The sequence below is a fragment of the Canis aureus genome, chromosome 20 (genome assembly GCF_053574225.1).
Source record: "Canis aureus isolate CA01 chromosome 20, VMU_Caureus_v.1.0, whole genome shotgun sequence".
In the NCBI taxonomy this organism is placed as follows: Eukaryota; Metazoa; Chordata; class Mammalia; order Carnivora; family Canidae; genus Canis; species Canis aureus.
In genome coordinates this window covers 57252633-57278890 of record NC_135630.1, presented here as the reverse complement: position 1 = coordinate 57278890, position 26258 = coordinate 57252633, and the positions used below count along the sequence as shown (strand labels likewise).

The window sequence follows — 26258 nt, the reverse complement described above, 5'->3', positions numbered from 1 at the left end:
CACCCAAGTCCTCCATAATCGCCTGCACTTGTACTTTCGGGCCATCGTCAGTTCTGAATGATCAACAGGTTACATATCACCTGAATTCTCCTAATTACTTCGGTCTCCTGGAAGAGTCAGAACGATGTTTGTTCTTGGTATCTTCCTAACTCTTGTTTTCAGCATCTTCCTTCCCCCTCTGGGTGTTCAGGATAGTACTGGCATTTGAAAGGAGCTCCCGACAATCCCACACCTTCAGCACACAGACTCCCTCTGTAACGTGCGACTCTGCGTGGTGAATGGTGTGACAGAGACAGAGATGGAGATCCTCCCACTGTAGGGCAGGAGGAAGGAACCCAGCGTCCCTTTGTCACTCAGAGTTCTCTAAAGAGAGAGAACCAATAGGGCAGATACAAGGTATCTAACGATGAATAGAGAGATATCCATACATGCGTGTACAGGTATGGACATAAAGGATATACCCTACATTTCTGTGTTTATCCCAATTGTGGGGACTAGAAAGTCTGAAAGCCACTGGGCAGGCTAGCAGGCTGGAAACTGACGTGGGGATTGACGCTGCAGTTTTGAGGCAGAATTTCTTACTCTCTGAGAAACCTCAGGTTTTGCTCTTAAGGCCTTCAACTGATTGCACGAGGCCCACCCATGCTACGGAGAGCAATGTACTTTACCTAAAGTCAACTGATGGTAGATGTTAACCACATTTACAAAAAGCTTCCTAGCGACACCTAGATTGGTGTTTGACTAAATAATTGAGTCCTACAGCCTAGCCAAGCTGACACACAAAACCATCACACCTTCTAATTTGTTCTGAGTCCCAGTTCCCACATTAAACACCTAACCTTCTACTGGAAACATGACTGATGCAAAGCACCTTCCCATTTCCCGGTGAGGCCATTTTCCTTGCTTGTCAGTGGGGGACAGGGAATGAAAAATTAAAAGCTCTAAGTTTCGTGTCTTTTGAAAAAGTTCTGGTTTCCTGAGAAACACGGAGGAATAATGGATTTGGATGAGGATTTGGCACCTGGTTAAACCAGCATCACCCACAGGATATCTCCCTCCAAGAGCAAAAGCTGTCCTTACTGGTGCTTCAGCAACAGCACTGCAACAGGAGTGATCTGAGTCTTTTTTCCATTTTATGTCAAAGGTACAGCCAAGGATCTCCCCTGGCCAAAGTGCTCACTCTTACCCTTGCAGATAACTTGTTATTATGCTCTGATGACATGAGTTTTGCATGCACGCTGCTCAGGACTAACCCAGCTTCCACGAAACTGGGCAGGAGGTGGCACAATTTAAGCAAAAAAAAGTGCGTATCAGAAAAAGAAGAATATTACTTTCCCCAAATTACCAATTCTCCTTCTACATACAACATACAAATAAGGCCTTTGAATTATTCATACAAGATTAACCAAAACTCTTGTGCTGATTCAGGCCTACTCCAAACTGATGGGCCAGCCCCCGGGGGCTCCCTTCTCCCCCCATCACGGTACATTAAACAGGCTTCCAAGATAACTGGGTGAGCCAAGTTCATACTCCTAAACTTACAACTATCCTTTGCCAACTGTGCTATGAAAGTACTTTGGAAGAGTAATTAAAGACTAAGAGATAAACTGCTGGAAGCCAAAAGGAAAAAAAAAAAATCAATGAAAGGGTTCTAATTTGAGTACCTTATCCCTTTAAAAGCACAGAAGCAGAACAACATTCTGCTTTCCCACACTCCAGCTCTTTGACCCTAGAAATTCAAGTGCTCCCTCCTCAGCTAGATTAGAAGCTCTTTGAGACGCAGAAAATGGCTTCTGCTTCTTTGCCAGCACAATGCGGGGCGCTCAGGGGACACGGGGGACCCAAGGACTCACAGGTCCGACCACACAGAAGAGGCGGAATTCATCACTGAAACCAAGAAACAGACAGTGTACACTTTCCCCCCCTTTAATTCCAGTACCTAATCTAGAATCCTAAAGAGTGCTGACCTGGGAGGCTGCCCTCAGGCACTCGTAGACTCTATCATGTGTCTACTGCTTCAAAGGACACGCTATTGTTTGACTCAGGGCATCAATACAGTAAAGTAGCCTAGCAACAACCATGGACCTTCTGCGTGTTTGAAAGAACCACACAGGAATAACGAAGGAACCTTGAGCAGCCCAAGGTTTGGCCACCCTGCAACAAGAGCATAATGAACACTCGTTACACTGAATTTGAGATGTGCCCGGCAGTCTTTTCGGAGTTCAAAGTGCTTAATCTCATTAGCTATCAGATACCATGTCTAATCCGATGTTCAGACTCGTGTCTGCTGTGTAATTGGGTTCACTGCGTATATTTAACAATAAAGCAGGTATGGGCCCCATAGAGAAGTTAGATGTCCTTGAAGAATCCATTAAATAACTCAGGGACAGGGAGAGAGGAACAAAACCTCACACCTTTCCAATTATAGGGCTGGAAAACACACCAGACCTAAAGCTAACCAAACTTCTGGACGTAACGGTGTCACAGGTCAGCACCTGCCCTAATGTTCTAAGGAATCCTACACAATAAGCACTTCACGCATCCATGCATCCATTCGATAAGCATTTATTTAACAACCCTCTACTGTGTGTGCCGGTTGTGCTGGATGCTTGTTGAGACAAGTGACACTGATGATAAACCAGGTCCCTGCCCTCACGCAGCCAGTATGCAGAGGACTCTGATAAAACATGGCAGACCAACCTATTCCAGTTGAAAAGAGAATTGACATTTTATTTTTATTCCCTGGAATCCCAAATTAGCATCAGCCTTTCTTTAGTCTCTCATTCCAGAAACTAACTTCTAAGTCTACCTGGCTCGGTCCGGCCCCTTCTGTCCCAGTCCTACCCAGTCCTATCCCACACATTCCATTCCATTCTGTGCAGTCCCGTCCATTCTGTGCCTTTCCCACACTGTACACTGTTGAAGATGGAGGCAAAGGAAAACCTGCAACCACTCAACACCTGTTCCCTGCCGGCCTGCCTCTATGCAAAGTCAAAACTGAGGCAACTCACTAATCCTCCCAACAATTCTCAGAGGTAGGCGCTCTAGTTCTCCCTACAGACGAGGGCAGAGGCTCGAAGACAAGTAAACAAGAGAGGGGAATGGATCAGTAGCAGAACTTGGCTTTAAAGCTGGGGCTACTGACCCAGAGGCCTGTGCTCATCAAGGATCCTGCATAGAAGAGGCTGTGGGTCCCCGTCCTATGTCATCTTACACGTGTCGTCATTTACTGGCTACGTGGGCTCAGACGCGGCACCTAACAGCTTTCATTCTAAGCCTCGATGTCACCTGTACTCAGGTGAGATGAGAACTGCTACGAGGATGTGACACTCCTGCCACGTGCTGGGCCCTAGTGATAATGACGATGCTAACGACTGCTTCACTAAGGTCAGAAGAAAGAAGATAGTCATTTGGACTTTCACTGAGACTCTTCCTACAGACCGCTGCAAACGCTCACAGCGGCAACCTTGAGACAGGTAGCCCAGGCCCAGGCCATCTCTGGCTTGCAATGATTCAGACTATTTTTACGTTGCAAGTGAGAAATTTTTTTTAAAAAATTTTTTTATGTTTCCCCCATAAATGCATTTGGTGCTGGTTTGCTCAAACATGTCTTTGGAGAAAACCGTTAAAGATGAAGAAACCTGGGGACGCCTGGGTGGCTCAGTGGTGGAGCGTCTGCCTTCGGCTTAAGGCGTGGTCCTGGGGTCCCAGGATCGAGTCCCATGTCGGGCTCCCTGAATGGAGCCTGCTTCTCCCTCTGCCTGTGTCTCTGCCTCTCTCTCCGTGTCTCTCATGAATAAATAAATAAAATCTTAAAAAAAAAAAAAAAAAGATGGAGAAACCAGGAGACACAGGGCAGGCAAGATGATCACCATAGAGCTGTGCTTCCCATAAGCTGATACTGCTTTAGGGGTATCTCATGACCCTTGAGGAAAGCAGGCATTTTCCTACCACAATTCACTGACCTAAGCATTTGACTAATCAAGGAAGTGATCTGAGCAGGACCCAAATCCAGTTTAAAAGATAGATGAGTTCTACAACATTTCAATGTAATTATTATTTATTTAGACGTCCCACAGGTGCCATGACTGGGTAATTCTATGTTCTGCTGTGGGCTCAGGAAATGACTGGGGTTTAATGCAGTTTAAACAAGCCCTAACAATTTCCCATGCAGCCTGCCCACCCCCATCTGTCCTTCCTCTAGGCACCTTAAACTATTTCTCAGGCAGGAGCACACAGCACAGTCCCAGGAGGAAGGCAGGGGGAGAGCTCTGTGCACCCATTTACAAATAAGGCAGCAGAGACTTGTCCGAAGGCTGCATAGGTGTTCAGGATGGAAGGGCCTGGTGGCCCTGGAAGCCGCACGCTGACCTGGCACTGAGGGACCACGGCCAAGGGAGGCGAGCTCTGGGCGGCAGGCAGGGCTGGGCAGGCGCACGCGGACCCACACGCATGAACGCCTCAGGGTTACCGCACTGTCCTCCTGCCCACCTGTGAGTTCTCAGAGATCCAGGAAATCTCGTTTGGCCGTGCCCTCTCCTCAGCATCCAGTGTGTACCTCCCACTCCCAAGGTTAGCATGAGGATTTCCTTCGCCCCCTTTCCTATTTATGCAGGTACCCTACATGCATCCAAGTTTCTGGCTGTTCTATTAGCATCTGTGTAATGGAACCCAAATATTAGAGTTAAAGATAGTTATCAATCTTGAGCTGTTCACACTCGAAATCCTGTGAACCCGAGAGTGAGAGTTTATTCTGTGAAGAGCAAAAGCAACACTGCACTGAGTTACCAGCAATCACATCTATACTACGTATGAGCACTTTTTACAAATATCATACCTCTGATTGGCGTATCTCTGCCAATTATTGTAAAACGTTAAGTTTTCCTTTGGCCTTGGTGAACGATGCCTTCAGTTTACAAGCCAATACCTGCTGGGTGCAATTTTGTCATGGACTGCTTGGCCCTCACTCTACCTCCTGCTGATGCTAGCCCTTCACCCCTCACGCCCTGCACCAAAGACCCAGCTCAGAGCATGGGAACGAGAGACCACACCCACCTTTGCCCAAACATCAGTGTTGACTTGGTCTCAGCCTCGTTGAAGACAGAGGGAGAACAGCAAATAACAATGGTGGTTCTACAGTTCCCGCCCAGAGAGTCCTGAAGAATCCGAGTCATCTTGCTGTCCCGGTATGGCACGTGTGTTTTCTATTTAGGAAAGAAAAAAAAAAAAAGTATTGGCTATTACAGCCATTGTCCATTCAGAGACAAAAAAAAAAAAAAAAAAAACACAAGCAAGATGGGGGGGACATTGGGTCTTTGGATTTGACCAAAGTTCAGACTGCCCATTCCGGGACCCAGGTCGTAGGAAATTAGCATCACCATTCATATATTTTAAATGGACTGGATCTCCCAGCAAGCAGGGTGTCTACAGCCAGATTCCCTCTGTCCCTTTCTAAAGAAAAACAAACTAATCTCTGGGGTATGTGGCAAAGAGGGGACACAGACCCAAAAAGCAACTTCTCATAATATCACTTAATAAGACGGGGACAGCATCACTTACTGTCCCTTCTGCCAAGGCAGAGATCACGTTTCCAAGAGCAGACAAAGATTTATTGATATTTTTAGCTTCATCGAGCACGGCTCCCTCGGCACCGGTCTTGCTGACCTATGAGGAGGAAGAGAAAGCAGTGAGCTGCGCGGGACAGCAAAAGCACCCAGATGAAAAGTCCGGTTCACAGGAGGGCCCGGGGCTGGGGACCTCGGGAGGCGGACGGGAATCCTCCCGGAACGCAAGAAGAAGTAAAAGTAAGTAAGAATCACGTTGATCAAACCTTCCCTTGTGCCTGAGGCTGGGGACTTGTTCTGTCTTATTGTCATTTTCCTCTCAATTAGGTTTTAGGGGAACGGCTGAAATGCCTCCAGTGGTGGAGCTGCAGATGCTTCCCTGGGGGACATGCATCCGGGAAAGCAGGCTCCGAGAGCGAGAGCGAGAGCGAGAGGAAGAGCGCCGTCTCTACAGAAAGGCCGGGGCCCCGCGCGCCTGAGCTACAGCCTCCACGCTGGAGGGAGCCCAAGGGGAGCTTGAAGTGAGAACACTGTCCTGGCCATGATGAATGGACATTTTGGGGAAATGTAAAGTATGAGCTCCAGCTTCAGGCAAAGGACAAGAGGTAGTGGGCGGCTGTCCAGACTCTGCTCTCCCCCTTATCCACTCCCACAGTGAGGAAAAAGGGAACGATCGTCTGAAAGATACTCGAGGGCATCAAAGTCAAGAAAGCGTGTATCACACTGTGGATTTGTCTCTTCTCCTCTGCAGCCAGAGGGATCACACACGGTCCTCCTCTGCTGTGTGACTCCCGGCGATGTCCTAGCGACAGCATCTGCTTTAGGTAGAAAGTAGTTTACAGATGCGAGGGGCAAAGGGGAGCCAGCGTGCTTCCTGGCTCTGCGGGCTGGACAAACGATGCAGGAGGAGCAGCTGCTCTCTGAAGACAGGAAAGCAGGGACAGGATCACAAACTGTGCAAAGACTACTGGCGATGCGGACAAAGGACAGACTCCAAGTGGTAGAAACGAATGCACGTCCAGAGGGTGATGTGTTCAAATATGATAGAGACTCATCTCTCCGAGAACTTTGTGCGTGTGTGTGTAGACACCACCGCAGCCAGAGAAGCAATGCTGCTGATGGGTCACCAAGAAGCCCAGCCTCCTCACCCAGTGCTGATGAACGCGCTTTCATAGCTGAGCATCCTGACCCCCCGAAGTAGGCGACACAGACAAGGGAACTGAGCCCAGGGCTGCCACACTGCCAGCCCGAGGGACAACACCATTTAGGGCACCTGGGGATTAAGGTCGTTTGTCCCAGCACATCACACGGACACATTCACGTGGACACATTTAGGGCAAAGGAAAACAGATGAGAGCAAAAGAAACCATGCGCGGGACCACAACTGTAAACTGCCCCACAAGTACCGAAAGCAAGAGCCCCCGACACTGTGCAGGCGACACTGCCAGCATGACGCGTTCTCAGCTGCTTTTAGGCCCGAAATATTCATCTCTGTGCTCGAAAGGGAAAGAGGGCAAACCCGGGAAGGACAGAGGGGCCACTGAGCTCTTTCTCCAGACCCGTGTTGCTGGTGCGACAGCGAAGTGCGGCCCGGTTGCCAACAGTGAGTCCAGGACTAAACCGCGCTGCTCCGTATTCCCATTCTGGTGCACGTCTGTTTAATGAAAGTTACGAGCTTGTACCAGCGTAAGTCGGGATTCCCAATCAGAGGACTTTCCAGGAATATCCAGAGGACTTTCCGCTCATGGCAGATGTGTACAGGAGGACACTTCAAGTGGCCGTTACTTACGTGGGCATTAGTGGCCATAACCTGGCGGAGAGCAACTCAGTGGTGGGGCACAATAAGTGGAGGTCAATGACGCAGTTCAGGAGACTGGCCGAGCTTCAGGGCCAGCCCTGCTGGGGACGGTCAGCACGATGTCAGCGATGATGGAGGCCACCTGGGATTGGGCGCAGGGACTTGCTCTGTGAGGTCACCCAAGGCAAGCAGTGCCCCGAAACTGGGTGTGGCAGCAGGGACCTCTGCTAGTGCTGTGGCAGTGGGGCCGGGAGGGGGCAGGTGGGAGGTTCTGGGGAGCCTGTTTGGTCTAAAGGACGGCTGTGGCCAGCTCCTAAGAGACCATGGGACAGACCCCAAAGGAGAGCCCGGACAAAAACCAGAGAAGGGGCAGGGCGTCAAGCCTCACGGCCTAAAGGAAGCACAGCTGCCCACGTGAGGCCCTATTGCAGAGAGAGCCCCAGGTTCCAGGTCTCCTCCGGGCAAGCAATCCTGCAGGGGCAGGACTGCCTCAGTCCTCGGCAGGGTCCGTTTCTGGCCCACGTGAATCTGGCACAAGACAGGATCCTCCCTTTCCACAGGTCACGTCCCTCCGCATTCGCACGACGGCCTCTGCCCGGGCTGAATTCACACCAGCGCGGACCTAACGTCATCACTGGGGCCAGGTCAGCATAAATCCGAGCTGGCAATCAAAGTACCTCCTTTGATGAGAAGAGGGGACTTCAGGACCAGAAAAGGGAGCCGGGAAACGAAGGTGAAATTTAATAGCGTGCTGGCTGGCACCACACCAGAGACTTTAACAGCGCTTTAAAACCAGGGAATGGAAAGGGCATAAAAATTATACCACTGCACACTGAAGCAAATAACAGGGAAAATTATAGATAATACAAATAAGGAACCAATTACCTTTTCGCTCCCAGCCAAGTCAACTAGATAAAGCTTCCCACTGAGCTTTTTTTCGGTCTCTACATTCTCTTGTTTAATATTAATCAGGAAGATACTGTGACTTCTAGAGCTGTGTTCATTCATGTCTGAAAAGGAAAAATAGTTTACTGCTCTGCAAAGGATAGGAAGTTTAGGTAGCAGGCCTCTCATCTAAAAAAGCACAACGAATCATGCGTAATCGCTCCAGTTTTTCAAGTTAAGTCCAATTTTAAAAAGTCTCTGAAAAAAAAATAAAATAAAAATAAATAAATAAATAAATAAATAAATAGTATCTGAGACCTCTGTTTCTTTAAAAAAAACAACAACAACAAAAGATTTAAAATATCTTCACATGGCAAAAAACTTAAGAATCTAGGTGGATGGGCACTTGACGGGATGAGCACTGGGTGTTATTCTATATGATGGCAAATTGAACACTAATAAAAAATAAATTTAAAAAAAAAAAGGAATCTAGGTGGATGATCCTCTAACCGTGCCAGAAGCCCCCGTGTTGTAGCGTCCCGCTCCAGGCAGGCCGTCGGCCTCCAAGAGCTCACGGCTGGGGCGCCTGGTGGCTCAGTGGTTACGTGTCTGCCTTCAGCTCAGGTCGTGATCTCGGGGTCCTGGGATCAGGCCTGCACTGAGCTCCCTGCCCATGGGCAGCCTGCTTCTCCTTCTCCCTCTGCCACACGCCCACCACCACTACTCGAGCTCGCTCTCATTCAAATAAATAAAATCTTAAAAAAAAAAAAAAGAGATCAAAGAGCTCGCAGCTTCTGCCCCCCTCCCCTGTGGTCTTTCATCAGCCTTCATCACCCTGGTTACGACCCAGCGTATTCCACCTTCAGCAAGCTTTGCCTTCTCAGTAGTGTCACAAGCTTTCTTAAGGAAGGATTATGACCTTAAGATTAAAGGCTATTTTTCTTTCTTGAATACAGTTCGATGACCCATATAGGCACACAGAAGGTCTCAAGTATTAAACATGCTTCAGGGCAGCCCCGGTGGCGCAGCAGTTTAGCGCTGCCTGCAGCCCGGGGTGTGATCCTGGAGACCCGGGATCGAGTCCCACGTCGGGCTTCCTGCATGGAGCCTGCTTCTCCCTCTACCTGTGTCTCTGCCCCTCCCTCTCTCTCTGTCACTCATGAATAAATAAATAAAAGTCTTTTTTTAAAAAAAAGGAAGTTATATTTCCAAGATATTACATGATCTTCTGACATTATAAAAAAAAATTAAAATTAAAAAATAAACATGCTTCATTAGTATCAAGTACTAGAAACAGAAATCCTTCTGGACCCTGGTCTCTGTTAACCGTGGCAGGCAGAGATCCCAGGGATGGTCTTATTCAATTCCCACTAGCAATCATTTATTAAAACCAACTTTCCAGGGGCGCCTATGTGGCTCAGTCAGTTAAGCATCTGCCTTCGGTTCGGGTCATGATCCCAGGGTTCTGGGATCGAGCCCCACGTCGGGCTCCCTGCTCCGCAGGGCGTCTGTTTCTCCCTCTCCTTCTGCCTGCTGCTCCGCCTACTTATGCACTCGCTCTCTCACTCTCAAATAAATAAAATCTTAAAAAAAAAAAAAAAAAAGGTGCCTTTCCAGGCACCCTCGTCAAAGATCTAAAGACTAACAACCTCAAGATCGTGAGTTGTGGGTGCAGAGACTCAAAGAGGATTACCAGTTTCTTATCCAGCATGTGGAAAACAGTAAGAATGCAGACAATGATTGGCTCCAACTGGAATCTAACTAGGAAGGGACTCAGTAGTTTGGAAAATGATGGTATATCCATGACCTACCTCCTCAACTATGAGTCTTGGACATCGAGTGTGACATTCCTATCACATATCCCACTACTGCTCCAGAAATTACAGCCTCTGAACTTGATGGAAGGTGTACAGGGTGGCAAAATATGCCTGACCAATCATTTTCAGCCTTTGTGGGCCAGGAATGTGTTTGCACTACATCATCTCATGACTCTGGGGCTGGCAGTGGAAATCCCCAATATGGTTCAAAAAAGGTGTGATTTGGCATAAAGAGAAATGCAACCAATGAAGGAGCAAGCCACTGAGGCAGGACAGAAGGACCTTTGATAGGCTTTGTTCCTATTCTCTACGCATCACCCTTACTCCTCCAACTGCTTCCCCTCAGACTCCTTCACCCATAATTTTTCCTAAGTAGCTGCATCAGCCAGTGCTGAAAAAATAAACAACAGTATTGCTACTGAATTTCTAAGACTACAGAGGGAAGGGAAAGACTGAGGCTTTGGGAAACTAAAGGCAATTTATATCTCTTCCCTTCCCCAGGTGGAGCAATGTGAGATCCAGAGAGGATAGGAGGTGCTGAAAGTGGGTACATAGTCCTTTTGGTTTCTGGAGATAGTTCATGAATAAAAGCTGCTTCTTTTGGTGGCAAAAAAATCTTTCCAGAATAAGGGGGGGGGGGTGGGTCACGGGGGTAAGATTCCACAAAAAATATGTTGGAATTAATAAATGAATTAAGTTGCAAGATACAAAAGCAGTATATGTAAAAATCAGTTTCATTTCTATACACTAAAAATAAACAATCTGATAAGAAAATAATTCAATTTAAAATATCAACAAAAAGAGGGATGCTTGGGTGGCTCAGTCTGTTAAGTGTCTGACTCTTGATTTTGGCTCATGTCATGATCTCAGAGCCATGAGATCAAGTCCAGTGTCCAGCTCCGTGCTGGGCACGGAGACGGCTTGGGATTCTCACCCTGCTACCCCGACCCCCAATTCACGTGCACGGGCACAGGTGCATTCTTTCTTTCTCTCTCTCTCTCTCTCTCTCTCTCAAGTAAAAAAATAAAATAAATAAAATTTCAACAAAAAGAATACGATGCTTAGGGGTAAATCTAACAAAAGAAATGAAAGACATGTATTCTAATAACTACAAAATGAGGGGCACCTGGCTGGGAATTTGCGACTCTGGATCTCAAGGTTAAAAGTTCCAGTCCCACATTGGTTATAGAGATCACTTTTAAAAAAGTAAAATCTTTTTAAAACTTTAAAAAGAATAAAAACTACAAAATGTAAGAAGACACACTTAAAAGGAAAGACATTCCTGGATCAGAAGACTTTACATTGTGAAAATGGTCAATACTACCAAAAGCAATCTAGAGATTTGATGCAATCTATAGCAGGAACCTAGTCGTGTTTTTTGCAGAAATAGAAAAGTTCATCCCAAAATTTATATGGAATCCCCAGGAACCCTGAATACCCAAAACAATCTTGAAAAAGAACAAAAAGAACACACTTACTCATTTCAAAACTTACTACTAAGCTACAGGAATCAAACAGTGTGATACTGGCATAAAGGCAAGCACATAGACAGACCAGTGAGAGCCCAGAAATAAACTCTCACATAAAATGGTAAAATAATCTTCAACAAGAGTGTCAAGACCATTTGGTGGGGAAACAACAGTCTCTTTACCAAACCGGATACTGGACATCCACATGCAAAAAAGTGAAGTTAGACTCTTACCTAGGCCATGTACTAACTCAAAACTAATCAAAAACCAAATGAAAAAGCTAAAACTATAAAATCTCGAAGAAAGCATAGTTCATAACACTGGATTTGGCAATGATTTCTTGGAAATAATACCAAAACCACAAGCAGCAATAATAAAAAACAAGGACTTTATATTGGACTTTATCAAAATTAAAAACTTTTATGCATGAAAGGACAGCATCAACAGAACAAAAAGGCAACCCATAGAATGAGAGAAAATATTTGCAAATCATATGTCTCATAAGGAATTGAGATCCAGAATGTACAAAGAACTCCTATAAATCAACAAGAAAAGAAATCCAATTATAAACTGAGCAAAGGACCTGAACAGTTTTCCAAAGACAATGTACAAATGGCCAATATGCACATGAAAAAACGCCAAACATCACTAATCATTAGTGAAATGCGAATCAAAACCACAACAACATAACACTTTACACCCATTAGTATGGCTACTAAAAACAAAAATAGAAACTAAGAAGTGGGGCAGCCAGGGAGGCTCAGCAGATTAGCGCCGACTTCAGCCCAGGGTGTGATCCTGGAGACCTGGGATCAAGTCCCACGTCGGGCTCCCTGCATGGAGCCTGCTTCTCCCTCTGCCTGTGTCTCTGCCTCTTTCTCTCTCTCTGTGTTTCTCATGAATGAATAAATAAATAGAATCTTTGAAAAGAAACTAAGAAGCGTTGGCAAGGAGGTGGAGAAATTGAAACTCTCGTGCACTCTTGGTGGGAACATAAAATGGTGCGCAGCTACAATGGAAAACAGTGTGGCAGTTCCTTAAAAAATGTAAAAGTAGAGCGAACATAGATCTAGCACCTCCACTTCTGTGTGTATACCCAAAAGAAAGCAGAAACCTCAACAGAAGATATTTACACATCCATGTTCATAGCAGCATTATCCACAACAGCCAGAAGGTGGAAGCAACACAAGTGTCTACGTGTCTATCTGTGGATGAATGAATGGACAAAATGTAGTATATACATACAAGAGAATATTATTCAGCATTTTAAAAAGAAAGGACATTGACGTATGCTACAACATGGATGAGCCTTAAAGACGTTATGCCATGTGAAGCAAGCACGTCACAAGAGGATTTGTATCACTCCACTTACAGGAGGTACCTGGAGTTGTCAAATTCATGGAGACACAACATAGTATAGTGGTTACCAGAGGTTGGGAGGAGGAAGTGTGGGGCGTATTGCTCAATGGACATGAGGTTTAACCTTGGGATGCTTAAATTCTGGAAATATGCCTTTCTGCCATTCTTGCCTTTCATTTACAGTGGTGATGACTGCAAAACATCGTGAATGGGCGACTTAACGCTACTGAATTGTACCCTTTAAAAATGGTTAAAACTCTGCTGAAGTTTTGTATTACAGGTATTTTCCCACAATGATTTTAAAAACCACCTTACCAGAATGACAAGAAAAATAGTTAATGTTCCGCACCTACAGTTCTGAACTGAGGGGCCAAGATGGATTGTCAAGTATGCTATGAATAATTCACGACTAGTAACAGCTTAAGAAATCAAGTAAATACCTTCTCTATAAATGAGAGATGCTATGACTAGAAGATTGTCAGTCTTGCATTCTTTCAAGTGTATGTGGAAGCAGAAGAGAAAGAGGTGGAATTTAACCTACGCCGTGTACCTGTCCCGGCTCACCTACGAAATCTGCCGCCGGTGCTAATGTCAGCTGTCAGGATGCCAGGGTAGAGAAAAGGTAGAGAATTACAGTTCTGGATCACAGAATCCCAGAGCCTTGGGTGGGAGAGCTAGGGAGGCTAGACCAGCCAAGCAACTGGTGCTTCCATCTCTTGTACACCACACAGGGAGCTCCCTGCCCTTCCAGGTGGGGGGCTTTACTTGGGGGCAGTATCGGGGGCAGAGGGTTCTTGCAGTCGGTTAAAACCAGCCACTCATGGTTTCAATAGTCCTGGGTGGCTTCCCCACTGGTTCCTACAAAGCTTGGACAGGTGAAGAAATACTACACTGTCCATAGGTTCGCCTCCGAGTTTTTCTTTCTTTCAACCTACAAACCCCTTTTACTTTTCAGCTCCTCTCCATACAAACTCACTCTGATTTGTCCACATCCCTCTGGATGAGACAAACAGCCCCCATCTTTTCCAGGGACCTCTGCTGCTCTAACAACATAGGACCCACTTCCCAGAGATGTGCGCGCACGCCGAGGAAGGAGGAGCAGGGTGAGCAAGCTGACCTGAATGTGTTTGGTACTAACACAGCCTCGAAAGGCTTCTAATAAAGCCCCCAGTCTGCTTTCTGAGCTCCTCCTTGCTTTTCCTTCCCTTTTTCACAGAGGGCAGGAATCTAACGTGGTTTCTTTCCACACCGATGACCGACATACAAAATTTGTTGGCTTGCATTTTTTTTTTAACCTGAGCAATAATGTGGCTGAAATGCATTTAGAAGCTTTTTATCCCCTTTACGTGACTGATTGGTCATTTTCCCCCGTGTCCAGTTCCCCAGTGCTACCGGCGCCCCGCGGGCCTCACTCAGGATTCCCGAGAGTCCTCTGCATAACAGGTGCCACTTCCCATGACCTGCTTAGACACCCGCCCCGCACACACCCGCGCATCTGCTTCTGAACTGCTGCTTTACAATCGCCTTCCCCGACATCATCTCATTTGGACCCACTCCCCCCCCTCCCGGGGGGCGGGCAGACGTTGGTATCCCAAGTCACAGGGGAGGAAACGCCACACCAGGCTTACTTGTTACAGCCACGTGTCGGTTTGCTTTGCCTTCATCTATCACATCCATGACTTCCTCGGGGCTGGACACAAACCGCTCGGTACACCCCTGGAAAAGAAGCAGTTCAGCTTCACCATCAGAAACTAGAAAGCGACTCCCTTTGAAGGAGCTAAACATTTTCCCTCTTCTCTAGAGGCGCAGATGAAGAGAAAGGCTGCCGTGCTGGTCCGACGGCTCGTCCTCCCCGCCGACGGCACGCGCTCCACCTCACAGAGCAGTCTGAGCCCACCCTCGGAAACCCAGAAGTAAGCCATAAAAGAAATGCCGACTTTTCCTAGATTCTTAAATACCTGTGCGTACTCAACAGCAATAGAAATAGAAAATAAAGAAAACCAGTGACAGGAAAGGAAATGGATGAGATTGTGTTTGCCTTTCATTCTGGCCACCAACTTAGACTCTTTGAAGTTCTAGACATAATGCCATGGTGGGCTTCCCCTAACTGCAAAGCACCAACAATCACTTCCACTATCAAAGCCTCTGTGCGTGTGAATGACCAATATCTGTTCACTTCTCCACTTCTTACCTCATGCCATTAGACGTCTGTGTTAGATTCACATAGAGATACAACTGAAGAAACTAAACGTCTATTTTTTAACCAGATAAATAGTAAATGTAAGGAACACGACGAAACACCTACATACACCGTACAGGTAATATTCTGGGCATATTCTGTAACTATTGTGACGACAGAGACGGGAGAGAAGTCAACCGCACCATCAAGTCTTCCTCATACCTTCACGTACGGGACTCTGTTCTTATCTTCGTGAACAGCCAGGTTCGTCTTGGATACTGAGAACGATGACGGCATGCGGAGGAGAAAAGAGAAGTTAAAGATTCTGTATTGAAGGAAAAAGAGAAATTGTTACCGGACACAGGCAACTCTAACGTCTTTGCCATACGGAGGTTTAAGCCCTGGCGGAGAGTAAGCGGGGGCGTGAACGCAGTAAAGCGGCTCCACAGATTTTCATGGGCCCCTTACGAGAAGTGCCGTGGATCACTTCAACCTCCCTGGGCCCTAGTTAAGGAACGACCAGAGGACAAGCACTCAGGTTACTCACCATCAAGTAAGTCCCTGATTTTGTCCAAGTAGATCTCAAAATAGGAAACCTAGATAAAAACAAACGGAGTCTGAAGCAGAAATGCCGCGCTGTGTCTGAAAAACAGCCTTATCGGGGCTCCTGACAGCCGGCGGCGCCGCAGCGAGGACGAGCGAGCGAGGGGGCGCGAATCGGGCGTCCCGAGGCCCGCAGAGCCCGGCCGCTCCCCACTCTCCGGCCGCACTACAGCCACCGTCACAGCCCATCGGCAGACTCAGGCGCTCCTCAACCACTCACGGGAGGACTCTCCCTCTCGCCCTCGCTGAGCCCAAGCACACTTCCAGGCAGGACAAAGGCCGGGACAGAAAACGTTCTTGGCGAGTGGCTGTCCCAGTCGGGATGCCTCTCCTCGTGCGTGACGTTGACACGGGTCAGCAGACCAGACCAGGTCCAAACAGTCACATGAAGGAAGTGGGGACTGGGACAAGGACAGTCGGCTTGGAGCTGCAAGAGCTCAAGGGCAACTGGGGGAGAGCTACTGACGGTGCCCAGCTTTGGGGAGTCCAGGAAGGGTTTGAACAAAATGAGATTTAGTGAGAGACAGGCCAGACTGTGAGAGGGGAAGGAAGCCTTCCAGTGACCCTCCGAGCCCAGGCCCAGCCTCGCAGGCATCAGCATCACCCACAGCCTCTGCTGAAACTGCAGAGTCGTGAACCCTACTGCAGGCCTCCCGAATCAGAACCTCCAAGAACCAAGGAATCTGCTTCTAAATTCCCTGGTCGTTCTTAGGGCAGCTGACATCCAAAAAAAAAAAAACTTTACCTGCACATGTGATCGTGGGGGTTTAATTCACATGTAACCAGGACTACAGGCCTTGGCTTTCCCATCTGCCGAATGATGCCACTGGACTTGATGAGGTCAAAAATTCTCTCTAGGATCCTGCACTCTTTGTCTACACCTGCCTTCTACCTCCCACTTCAACTTTTCTTTCTCTCGTGTTCATGGGTTTTGGAAACCCACACAAAGGAATGGATAAACAAGTTGTTAAGGAAGGAAAAAAGTTGTAAAGCTGAGGTGTAAGCCTATAGGGTGAAACCTCTCCCTGGCATCCCCGCTCTGGACTAGTCCTGCCTCTGGTTAGGGGCAGTGAAGCCTCCCAAACCCAGCAGCACCAGGCCTCACCCCTCGGGTTCATTACCTTGTCTGAATCCTGGAGCCTCCTGATTTCCCAGCTTCCCTGAGATCTGGGGTCTTGGCTTTGAACTCTGGAATGTGTAGCTGGGCATCCTCTCCAAGTTGCCTGCCTGCCTAACAGCTTGAGCTTGCCTGATCATCTGTCAAACTCCCCAGTCACCAAGCCCTGTGCGTCATAGACACACCTAGCTGACCTTGGAAAGACTCCCTGCTCCTGAAACTTCTCCCTGTGGCTGGAATCCTAGGGTCTGTTTGGCCTCTAATCCTAAATGTCTCTAACCCAGCCTCCTTGCAGCCTACTCAACCCTAGTTCCAACACATTCAACACACTTCAAAACTATCTGGTTTTCATGAAGACTTCTGTTATCTTTGGAGCACCTGGGAGGCTCAGGTGTTGAGCGTCTGCCTTTGGCTCAGGTAGTGATCCTGGGGTCCTGGGATCGAGTCCCACAGCAGGCTACCTGGCTTCTGCCTGTGTCTCTGCCTCTCTCTCTCTCTCTCTCTGTGTGTCTCTCATGAATAAATAAATAAAATCTCAAAAAAAAAAACAAAAAGACTTCTGTTATCTTTGAGATGTACACGTGTCCTTATTTCCATAGATTACAGGGAAATTAATTATACTAAAAACAGTCATAAGTTACATATTTAGCAAATATGGCAATTAAAATCCTGTTCACATTTAAAATAAGAAGGAAAAAACCCTCTGATTTATTTATTTATTAATTAATTACCACAGAAAATACTGGCTGCTTTTAGGGGGTGGGGAGGGGGGCGATTTTGTCATTTTTGTCATTTCAAACACTTTGTGAGACCAACTGGAAGAAAAATAAATATGTGTTGCTTTGCATTAAGAAACAGCATGTTCAGAAATAACATTTAAAAGCTCTTTGGGGCTCACTTTAAGGAACAGCTTTTCAATAAATACTGCTTTAATCAAGCCTCTTTTTCTTGACTAAGCCTGTCACTACTCAGTTCAAAATACAGAGCAGTCAATAGCTAGCCTGCCCACTTACAATTATGATATACGAAATAAGGGAGCATAAACTACACATGCAGGACGGGAAGCCAGACTGTAAAATTCAGCCCTGGAGACGTGGGTGCTGTTCCTTCTCTCCACCTCCCCTTCCCCACCCCATGCTGGGGCTGTTTTTATCTTAATAAGATTCCAATACAAGACCCTACTTTGAGGGCAGTAATTGGTTTAACATCTTACTCCAGGATTATCCCCATAAGAACCCTACAGTAGTTTAAGTTATTTAAATGCAAACAGCCTTAAAGATGTCCTAAGCTCCTCAATCTTGATCCCATCAAAGCAACAGGCTTCTGTATCCTTAGATATTAAAGAACCCTGGCAAGGAGAAACCTGTGTTAGCCCACAGAGGGAGGAAAAAAGATTTGTAAAGTAAAAAGACTTGCTGGATCTAATTTATAATGGGGCAAACAGTTGCTGCCTTGTTTTTATATAATCTAGGAAAGGCACATAGCAGAAGAATGCAAGGGCAGAAAGTTTAAGATGATGGGAAAGATGGTGCATGGAGGGTTGGTCAGATCAAGAGTCTAATTAATCTCAGATGCCTATAACCTGATGTGTGACTCTGGCCATCCAACGCTACATCTTGAAACTTCCGTTCTTACATCTCTCAAATGACGAGCCTTAGGGCACTAAGGTCCCAGCCTCAAAGGATGGTCAGCTTCTTGGCTCATCTGCTCCACTCTGAGTCTTCTCAGAACTGCCCCGGTCTCTTCCCCACCCCCTGTCTACACTGTCCCCAGTTGCCATGGAGGGGACCCAGCCAGCCGTGTGCATCCTGGACACCACTAGTCAGAGCTGAGGGCAGGCAACCCCTGCCGTACGCTAGGCCAATGAGCCCCTTTCCCCGGGAATTAGGAATTGGGAATAAGGGATATGGAACAGGAGCTGTCATGGTTCCTTCCCCGCTCCCCCCCCCCCCCATCCGACTCCCGGACAAAGGTTGAAGCAAGCAGACAGAAAGGCAGGGACTGCAATAACAGGGATGGGGTTTCCTTTGGAGGTGATGAAAATGTTCTAGAATAGATCATGGTTGTACAATATTGGAAATATACTAAAAACCATCAAGTTGTACACTTAAAAAAAAATGAATCTTATGGTACATGAGTTGTATCTCAATTTTTTTTTTAGCTTAAAATTTAAAGGAAAAGCAGGGTCTGGATTTCTTGCTTTACCACAACCCCCAAGCCCCATGCCTACTATCAAATTTTATGTTGTGTAACAACGTTCTCTATTTGCTTAAACAGGTGGTTTTCAGTCACTTGCAAGCAAAGGAGTTCCAGCGAATGTAACCCTAATACCCAATGTTATAAATAAACAGCTAAGAAAGTTCAGAGAGTAAAAATCTCTCTTTCAATTCAAATTTTAAGCTGTAACAGAGGTTATGGCTTAAAAAAACAGAAAAAGAAACAAAAACAAGGAAGGATAACACCTTCCCCAACATTTGCCAGAGTGTACTCCTCAAAACACAAGTCTATCATACCTCAAAAGGGGGAAAATGTGTACACAGTCAAATAAGCTGGAAAATGTAACCTACTATATGTGCCCTTCGTCAAACGGGATTATATGATAGCATATTTAACTTGTGATGAATTTAACATTGTTCAACAAAACATTTTCCCAGCTTATTTGGCCACACAAACCTTTTCCCTGATAGCTCACTTATTAATAAAAGAGGTACGGGGTTCCATGGAACACACTTTGGGAAGCGCTATCCTAACCCAATCATGGACACATTCCAGCTGCATCTATAGAAATCCCTTGAGTAAAAGGTGGAATTCAGATAACTATCAAAATGATTCTATCCTAGAAGGCTTATACTTTATATATAACTTTATAAATTATTTCCTCAGTATTCACCTAAGGAATTGAATAACTGGCTTTGCTTACCACGTCATTTAATTTAAAATAGATACAAATAATCATTTACATACACATAAAAAGAAGAAAGCTAAGAAACATGATTTGGGACCCAGTTTCTTCTCTTTAGACTTAAATCAATAGCACTTACCTTGATGTGAAACTCTAGGTTTTCATCCATGGAATAGATGTGGTCAAAGATGTCATGTGCAATCCTCGGAATGATCCCCATGAGTTGAGGGTCATGTAGCTTCCCCTAGTGAGTGAAAAACACAAGTATAGGCAGCTAAAGAGTGCCAAGAGACATGGACAGAGAGGAGGGACCACACTGGATTTCCTAACAGAATTCCATGGAAAAGGGAGCGCCTTTTCCACACACACTGCCTGATCTTTGAAGGTCCACCTGGATCAAAAGTTCATGGAAATAACTCAATGTGTTGTTTTTTACCGAGCAGGAGAGAGCTTATTCTGTGAGGTTCTGGAGCTCTGAAATATTTGCTCCTGCTGCCACTCAGGTCAGCAAATCGGTATACGGGGGTAAGGATGTGGGTAGAAAGCAGGAGGGAAGGAAGGCAGGAGGAGGACTGGAATTATATGATGACTGTCACATACTAAATGTGGTCTCTGTTTTGAATTTACAAACTGATCAGAATATATAAATCCAAATTAATCTGCTGTAATAAAACCACCTTGAGAGCTGATAGACAGTTTCATTAATGTCATCATTGCTCAAAATTTTTAACAATCTTATTCCACAAACACCTCAGTATCACTTGACAAACCAATCAAGAAAAGCCATTTTACCAATTTCTTAAAAATTTCTACTTCCCAGCCTGTAACGTTACAAATAAATTTTTAGCTGTTTCTTTTGTTTTAAATTTTTTGCTATTTCTAATATTTAAATCCACTTGTAAGATAGTGTCTTGTTCTTCTATCCCCCTTTTTCCTACCAGAGAGGTCCAGCCCTCCCTTCCCCATGCAACCAGCAATCCTCCTCCAATCCTAAGGGGGCTTGAGGGATAGTTCATCTAAGGGGTGAAGGAACAGATGAATTCTTCTGTGATTTGAACTATTTTACTAAATCCATTTTTAAAGAACCAGATTTGCCATTTCTGAAGACTTTCAAAAAGATATGCCATAGTATCTGAAAGCAGTTCCTAAATCAGAGTTCTAGAGGTATTTAGAGTAGCAGTCTTAGCAAGGACTTCCAAGCTCTTCTCTGTTCCATGTTCAACTACCCATGAGGGCACACAGTCTATAGGTCTAAAGTAATCACGGGCAAGAGTATTCCCAGAGTCTCTGAGACCTTCAGAAAGTTATAAAACTCTAGGAAAAAGTGGAACTGGAAGAAAAGTATAAAACCCATTTACTCTTCAGTCAACAACCTTTACCAACACTATGACTCACATCCTGGTTCTAAACCCGCCTGACACCTGGAAGATCTGCTGTGTTTTCCTCAATGAGATCTTCTTTATCCTTCGGGGGGTTCACCGTTAGTGCCTCTCTGACAGGTTGCCTTTCAAGCCACCATTTGAGTCACCAAAAGGAAGAAGCCATGTGGACTCTGGCACTAACCCCAGGCCACAAAGCACTTTACATTATGAATCCTCCTTTGCGCACCTGATCCCTGACCTTCCATTCTATTGAAAGCAAGTGAAAAGTTGAATTTGGAAACATCTGGCCTCTGGCAAAGCTCTCTTACCTGGGAAAATGGGGATTCCCCTGGGAGGCACTCGTGTGCTAAGAGCCCTACATCATGTGATGTGTTTATATGGCTTATTGTTGGACTCTACAGTCCCTGAAAGCAAGATGGCCAGTGCACACGTATTTCTTCCCACTGCTTATGATTCTTAGTATATGCAGTGTCTCCTGCACAGAATTATTACAGAAGTTAAATTAAGCAGCATACATAAAGTACTTAGAAACAATAAATGTTGGCATTGTATTATTCAGCTCATATCAGGTTCTCATTAAGCAGATGTTAGTTGTTAGTTGTTTAACCGGAAGAGTCTGAAAATACATTTCTATCCCAGACCATGAATCCTAGGAAAACAGCCCCAAATGTTCTGAGAATCAGAATCTCTCCAATGTTGGTAACCTTTCTACTCAGAGGCCTTCGTAAACATCAAATATCAGGCCCCACAGGCTCAAGACTGTGCAAACTGCTGGCAGAAATGACAAGGACGGTGAAAACAGATCTCTGTCCTGTCAAATGTTGTGATGCCCTTGGGCCAATCCACCTCAGAGGGTCTGAGGAGTGCCCCCCAGGACCCTTCAATAATCCATCATAATCCTTTAGCTTCTCCTCAGTGGCCCACAGACAAAGAAGAATGAGAGATAATCCAAAAATCATTTACAAAGGACTCAAAGCCATTTCCCTAGACACCTCCCCTTCCAATCGATTCCTAGCTCATACAAATATTGACATCCCTTTGTTTGCCTTTGTTAGGGTAAGAACCAAGGCAGAACGAGGGATGAGTCTGGGATACTCCCTGTTTTGTTTCCCTGAAGCCCACACCCAAAAGTTACACGAGAGGGAAACACATGTTTATCTGGAAGGAGGCATAACAATACCTCCCAATCCCATGATCACGGAAGTAATACTCAAATCTACCACAGGTTTAGGGGCTGGGATGCTTGATCCAGCTCATCAGCCCAAGAGTGATGAGAACTGAATGTTTATGTTAGTAAACTGAGGCTGACAAGACAACCTGTGTGTGTGTGCGTGGGGGGTATACATGGTATATGGTGTGGGTGTGGGTGTGATGTATGTAGTACAGGGGTGTGAGTGGTGTTGGGGGAGTGTTGATGTGTGTGTATGAGACAGAGAGGTGTTCCATGAAGGTCTTCACTCTTGCAAATAAAATACACACACACACGATAGTCACACCTCAGGCAATAAAAGGTGGCAAAAAAGCGGAGAGCTGCAGAAATTCAGAGAACAGAGGCGTCCCTTCCAGCCAGGGTGACATGGGAGGGCTCCCTGGAGGGACACCAAATCTTGAGAGATGAGGAAGATGAGGAAGACGAGGACGGGCGAGGGGGATGCAGCAGGGAAGCTGCGAGGAGAGTGACGTAGCAAAGGTACAGGAACTGAGAAGACTAACGCCCTCCTAGAGAGATGGTCGGGTTTGGCCAGCAAAGCAATGTCCACTTCATCACCTTTTTTCCTCCCCGAAAACAAAAAGAACATTTTAATACTTGGATCCGGGATCCCTGGGTGGCGCAGCGGTTTGGCGCCTGCCTTTGGCCCAGGGCGTGATCCTGGATACCTGGGATCGAATCCCACGTCGGGCTCCCGGTGCATGGAGCCTGCTTCTCCCTCTGCCTGTGTCTCTGCCTCTCTCTCTCTCTCTCTCTCTCTCTCGCTGTGTGACTATCATAAATAAATAAAAATTAAAAAAAAAAAATACTTGGATCCTACATAATCCTCTTCAAAAACGTCTCCCACTTGTGGTTGTGGCCTTCGCGGGGCATGTATGAAAGAAGAAACCAGACCCAGGCCACCGGCCCCAGAACAAGAGTCCCTTTGTTCCAGCGCCAGGCGCCTCCTCAACCTCCGAGCAGGACGGTTTCCTGAAGCACTTGAGATGGGGAAGCAGGAGCCCGGCGGCTCACACGAGCACCAGTGCGCTCGGACAGGCTCATTAAGAATCGCTTGGCAGGCGCAGCCCAGCAGCGCGGTGGCCTGTGCCCCTCCACGGGCTCCAGGTGTCCCTCTGGGCAGAAGGAGAAGCAGCGCGTCTCCGTCCATCCAACTCGGTGCCAGAGAGGGCCACAAGCAAGGCACGGGGCCCACAGGTGGAGCCAAGGCCCAGCCCCGTCTTCCCATGGAGCCAGCCAGCCCTGGGAACGCGGGCCGCACACACCCGGGGTCAGGGTCGGGGGCACGACCAGGTCCTACCGAGTGTGCCAGCAACACCGCCGAGTGTTTCATACTTTTTACTGAAAATCCGCTTTAAATGCTCCATCTTCAGAAGCTAATCTTTCCAATTTTATGTAGGCTTATCTGTTTGTTCTCCTCAATAGAAGGTAATGGAATCACCACTAGATGTCGGAACCAAAATGAGGGGATTAAAATGAAAAAACAGCTTTAAAATGTGACAGCTCTGTCCATTCAGGGAGTTAGCATCCCCTTTCCAAAAGCCTTTGAGAGATCGCGATGTGTAATTCTAAATACATAAAAAAATCCTTTCAGATGTTGCAAGCCTACAGGGTTTGGTTGGGGTTTTTTTTTTTGTTTTGTTTTTAATTTAATTGCATTCCAACGTCCTGGATTTCTTGGTCTCCCACAGTCTCTACCACTTCAGCTCGGGGCTCCTCCTTTCCTCTGTTTTCCTCTAAAACATCCCCCACCTTCTCTCCAACCTACAACCACCCGACAGAAAGAACCCACCTAAGCGCGAGTGTGCCCGGGGGCACTAGGAAGGGCTCCCCGCTGCCCAGCCCCATCCTCCCTGGGCAGGAGCTCCTGATCTTCAGAAGTCACACAATGAAGAAAAGCAAACCCCTTACAGTCAACCTTTTGAAACTGATGAGCAGGAAAGGGCTACAGGTGAGAGTCACCTGCACAAAAGCCAGTTCCCTTAGGTCCCCGGGAGTCCAGTCCCTCGGGGCCGAGAAGCGCTGCGGGCCTTGTAGGGTTCATGCTGTGAGACACCCGGAGCCCTGGATGCTCTCGTTTAACAAAACGTCTGCGAGTTGAGTTTTAAAGAGCTAACAGACGTCTTTGCCATCTCCTCACACCCACGGATTCTCACCCCCACACGCACAACACAAACTAAGATTTTACTCTGGAGACAGGTCTCTCCTTTGGTTTACAATGGAAATTTCTGACGTTTAGCAAATACCTTCTATCTCCCAAAGATGCATTAATCCCAAAGCTAAAAAGGTTACGCTTGTGAACAGTCCCTACGATGTGGGGGGAATCTAAACATTGCAATTTTTTGTCGTTTTGTGTATTTGATAATTTTCCAGAAACCAAGAGACTGATGGACTCAAAGATGGTATATGGTCCATCAGAGATGGACCCTCTCCCTCTCATGCCTATGAAGGAGCTTTGGCACCGCTACTGGAGTGGCTGGTATTTAGGAAATAAAGAACTGTGCCTGGAAGGTTAGGGGCCTGGGGCCCGGTAAGAGAGGCCGGCACGGGGCCAGAGCGGCAGCACAGGGATGGCCGTGCCTGCGTCTCCAGGGTATACAGTAGGAGAGTACAAGATGCAGAGAAGAGGGCGGCCAAGGCTCGGGTGTCGGGGAACAGTCCTGCTCCGTCCAGAACAGTGGCAAATAAGCCTCGTGCTTCCTTTAATCTATGTGATCTCTGAGCCACTCTGCCCCCAAAAATGGGTGAAAGTGAGTCAACACAACAGAAATGAGATCCCCCAGAGTCCCACGCACACTTGAAATCGGTGTGAGCAGAACATCAGAGCCCCGAGGGTTTTAGCCTCGTGCCTTTGAAATCTCCTCTTCAATAGGAATGATTCATAAGCTAAACCGATTCTGCAGCCCACGTGTCTCTGTGACATTCCCAGGAGGGCACCGTCAATGAAAATCCTAAGCTTGAAGGATCAAGGATCCATCTTACCCTGCTGCTTGTAAGCTGAATTCCCCAAACTTCCTCTGTGCAGTTTCTTGTAATAACCACTCTCCTACCTCTCCTCACCCGTCGGGGGCTCAGCCTTTAGAAGAATTATCCAGCTCTAAAGGGGAGTTCGTGGCAGAAAGCAGAAGAGGAGGTAGAGGGGGCTAATTCGGCCCGCAGATGTGCCTCGTCTGGGGGACAGCCTGGGCCCACAGCCTGAGCTGGGGTCACAGCTTCACAGGTGTGCACGCAGGAGGCCGGGGCGGACCGCACGGCCACGGCCACCACGAAGGGATCAACTCAACGGATACCTCATCGATCCCCGCCCAGGTGACACCCGCTGTTCCACACACTAGAAATGTGAGTGAACAGGTAGGCGAACAAGACAATGAAGATCTCTGCTCTCGTGAAGCTTACACTCTATGGTACGGTGAGATTGCACCCAGTTGTAAGGTCTTCAGAATTTTCAACCAAATTTACAGACCTAAAATTATGGGAAATCGTCCCATTGTAAGCACTGCCTGCAATTTTAATAAGACACATAATAATAATAAATTCAAAAACTTTAAAAAAACACATGGTGCAGGCCAAACCAAAACACGTGTCTGGGCTGAATTTGGTCCACAAGTCACCTTCTTCAAGCCTGACCTAGAGTTTTTTATTTCTTCTGAGCAATCTCACCTCCCCAGAGTGGCCCTCCTCCGCATACATGATCCTCACCACAGGCTTTCTCAGGGAGATTAGGGCTGCGGTCCCTAAGGATGCTTACGCTGCTGCTGAGCCTACGGAGGAGTCTTGGAATAGAGTTTACTATCACCATTCTGAGCGAGCTACCAACAGAGGATTTTTTTAAAATTCTCAACTCCTGAGATGTTATTACTCCCCGTTATTTTGAAGGTCCACAGAGACAGAATGAATCGGTCAAACGTGACCCGCCTCTCAACCAGCCCTGCGGCCGTCGGGGCCGTCTGCCCTGGATGCGTGTGGCCCCACC

General features: G+C 46.8%; 1 protein-coding gene and 1 long non-coding RNA gene across 2 annotated transcripts in view; one reads left to right on the top strand and one right to left on the bottom strand.

The window, feature by feature from the left end:
• Positions 1-26258, bottom strand: part of KIF5C (kinesin family member 5C) — a 148968-nt gene that overhangs the window by 66045 nt on the left and 56665 nt on the right. The window contains exons 4-10 of the mRNA XM_077861652.1: positions 19833-19937; positions 15619-15667; positions 15294-15349; positions 14521-14608; positions 8248-8372; positions 5560-5664; positions 5056-5204 (exon numbers count right to left, since the gene is read on the bottom strand). Coding sequence (XP_077717778.1) covers positions 5056-5204; positions 5560-5664; positions 8248-8372; positions 14521-14608; positions 15294-15349; positions 15619-15667; positions 19833-19937 — 677 coding nt within the window. The remainder of the gene's footprint in view (positions 1-5055; positions 5205-5559; positions 5665-8247; positions 8373-14520; positions 14609-15293; positions 15350-15618; positions 15668-19832; positions 19938-26258) is intronic.
• LOC144291842 (uncharacterized) lies at positions 7270-8297 on the top strand. The gene is made up of 2 exons (XR_013359414.1): positions 7270-7776; positions 7923-8297. It is a non-coding gene; the product is annotated as an uncharacterized LOC144291842 (long non-coding RNA).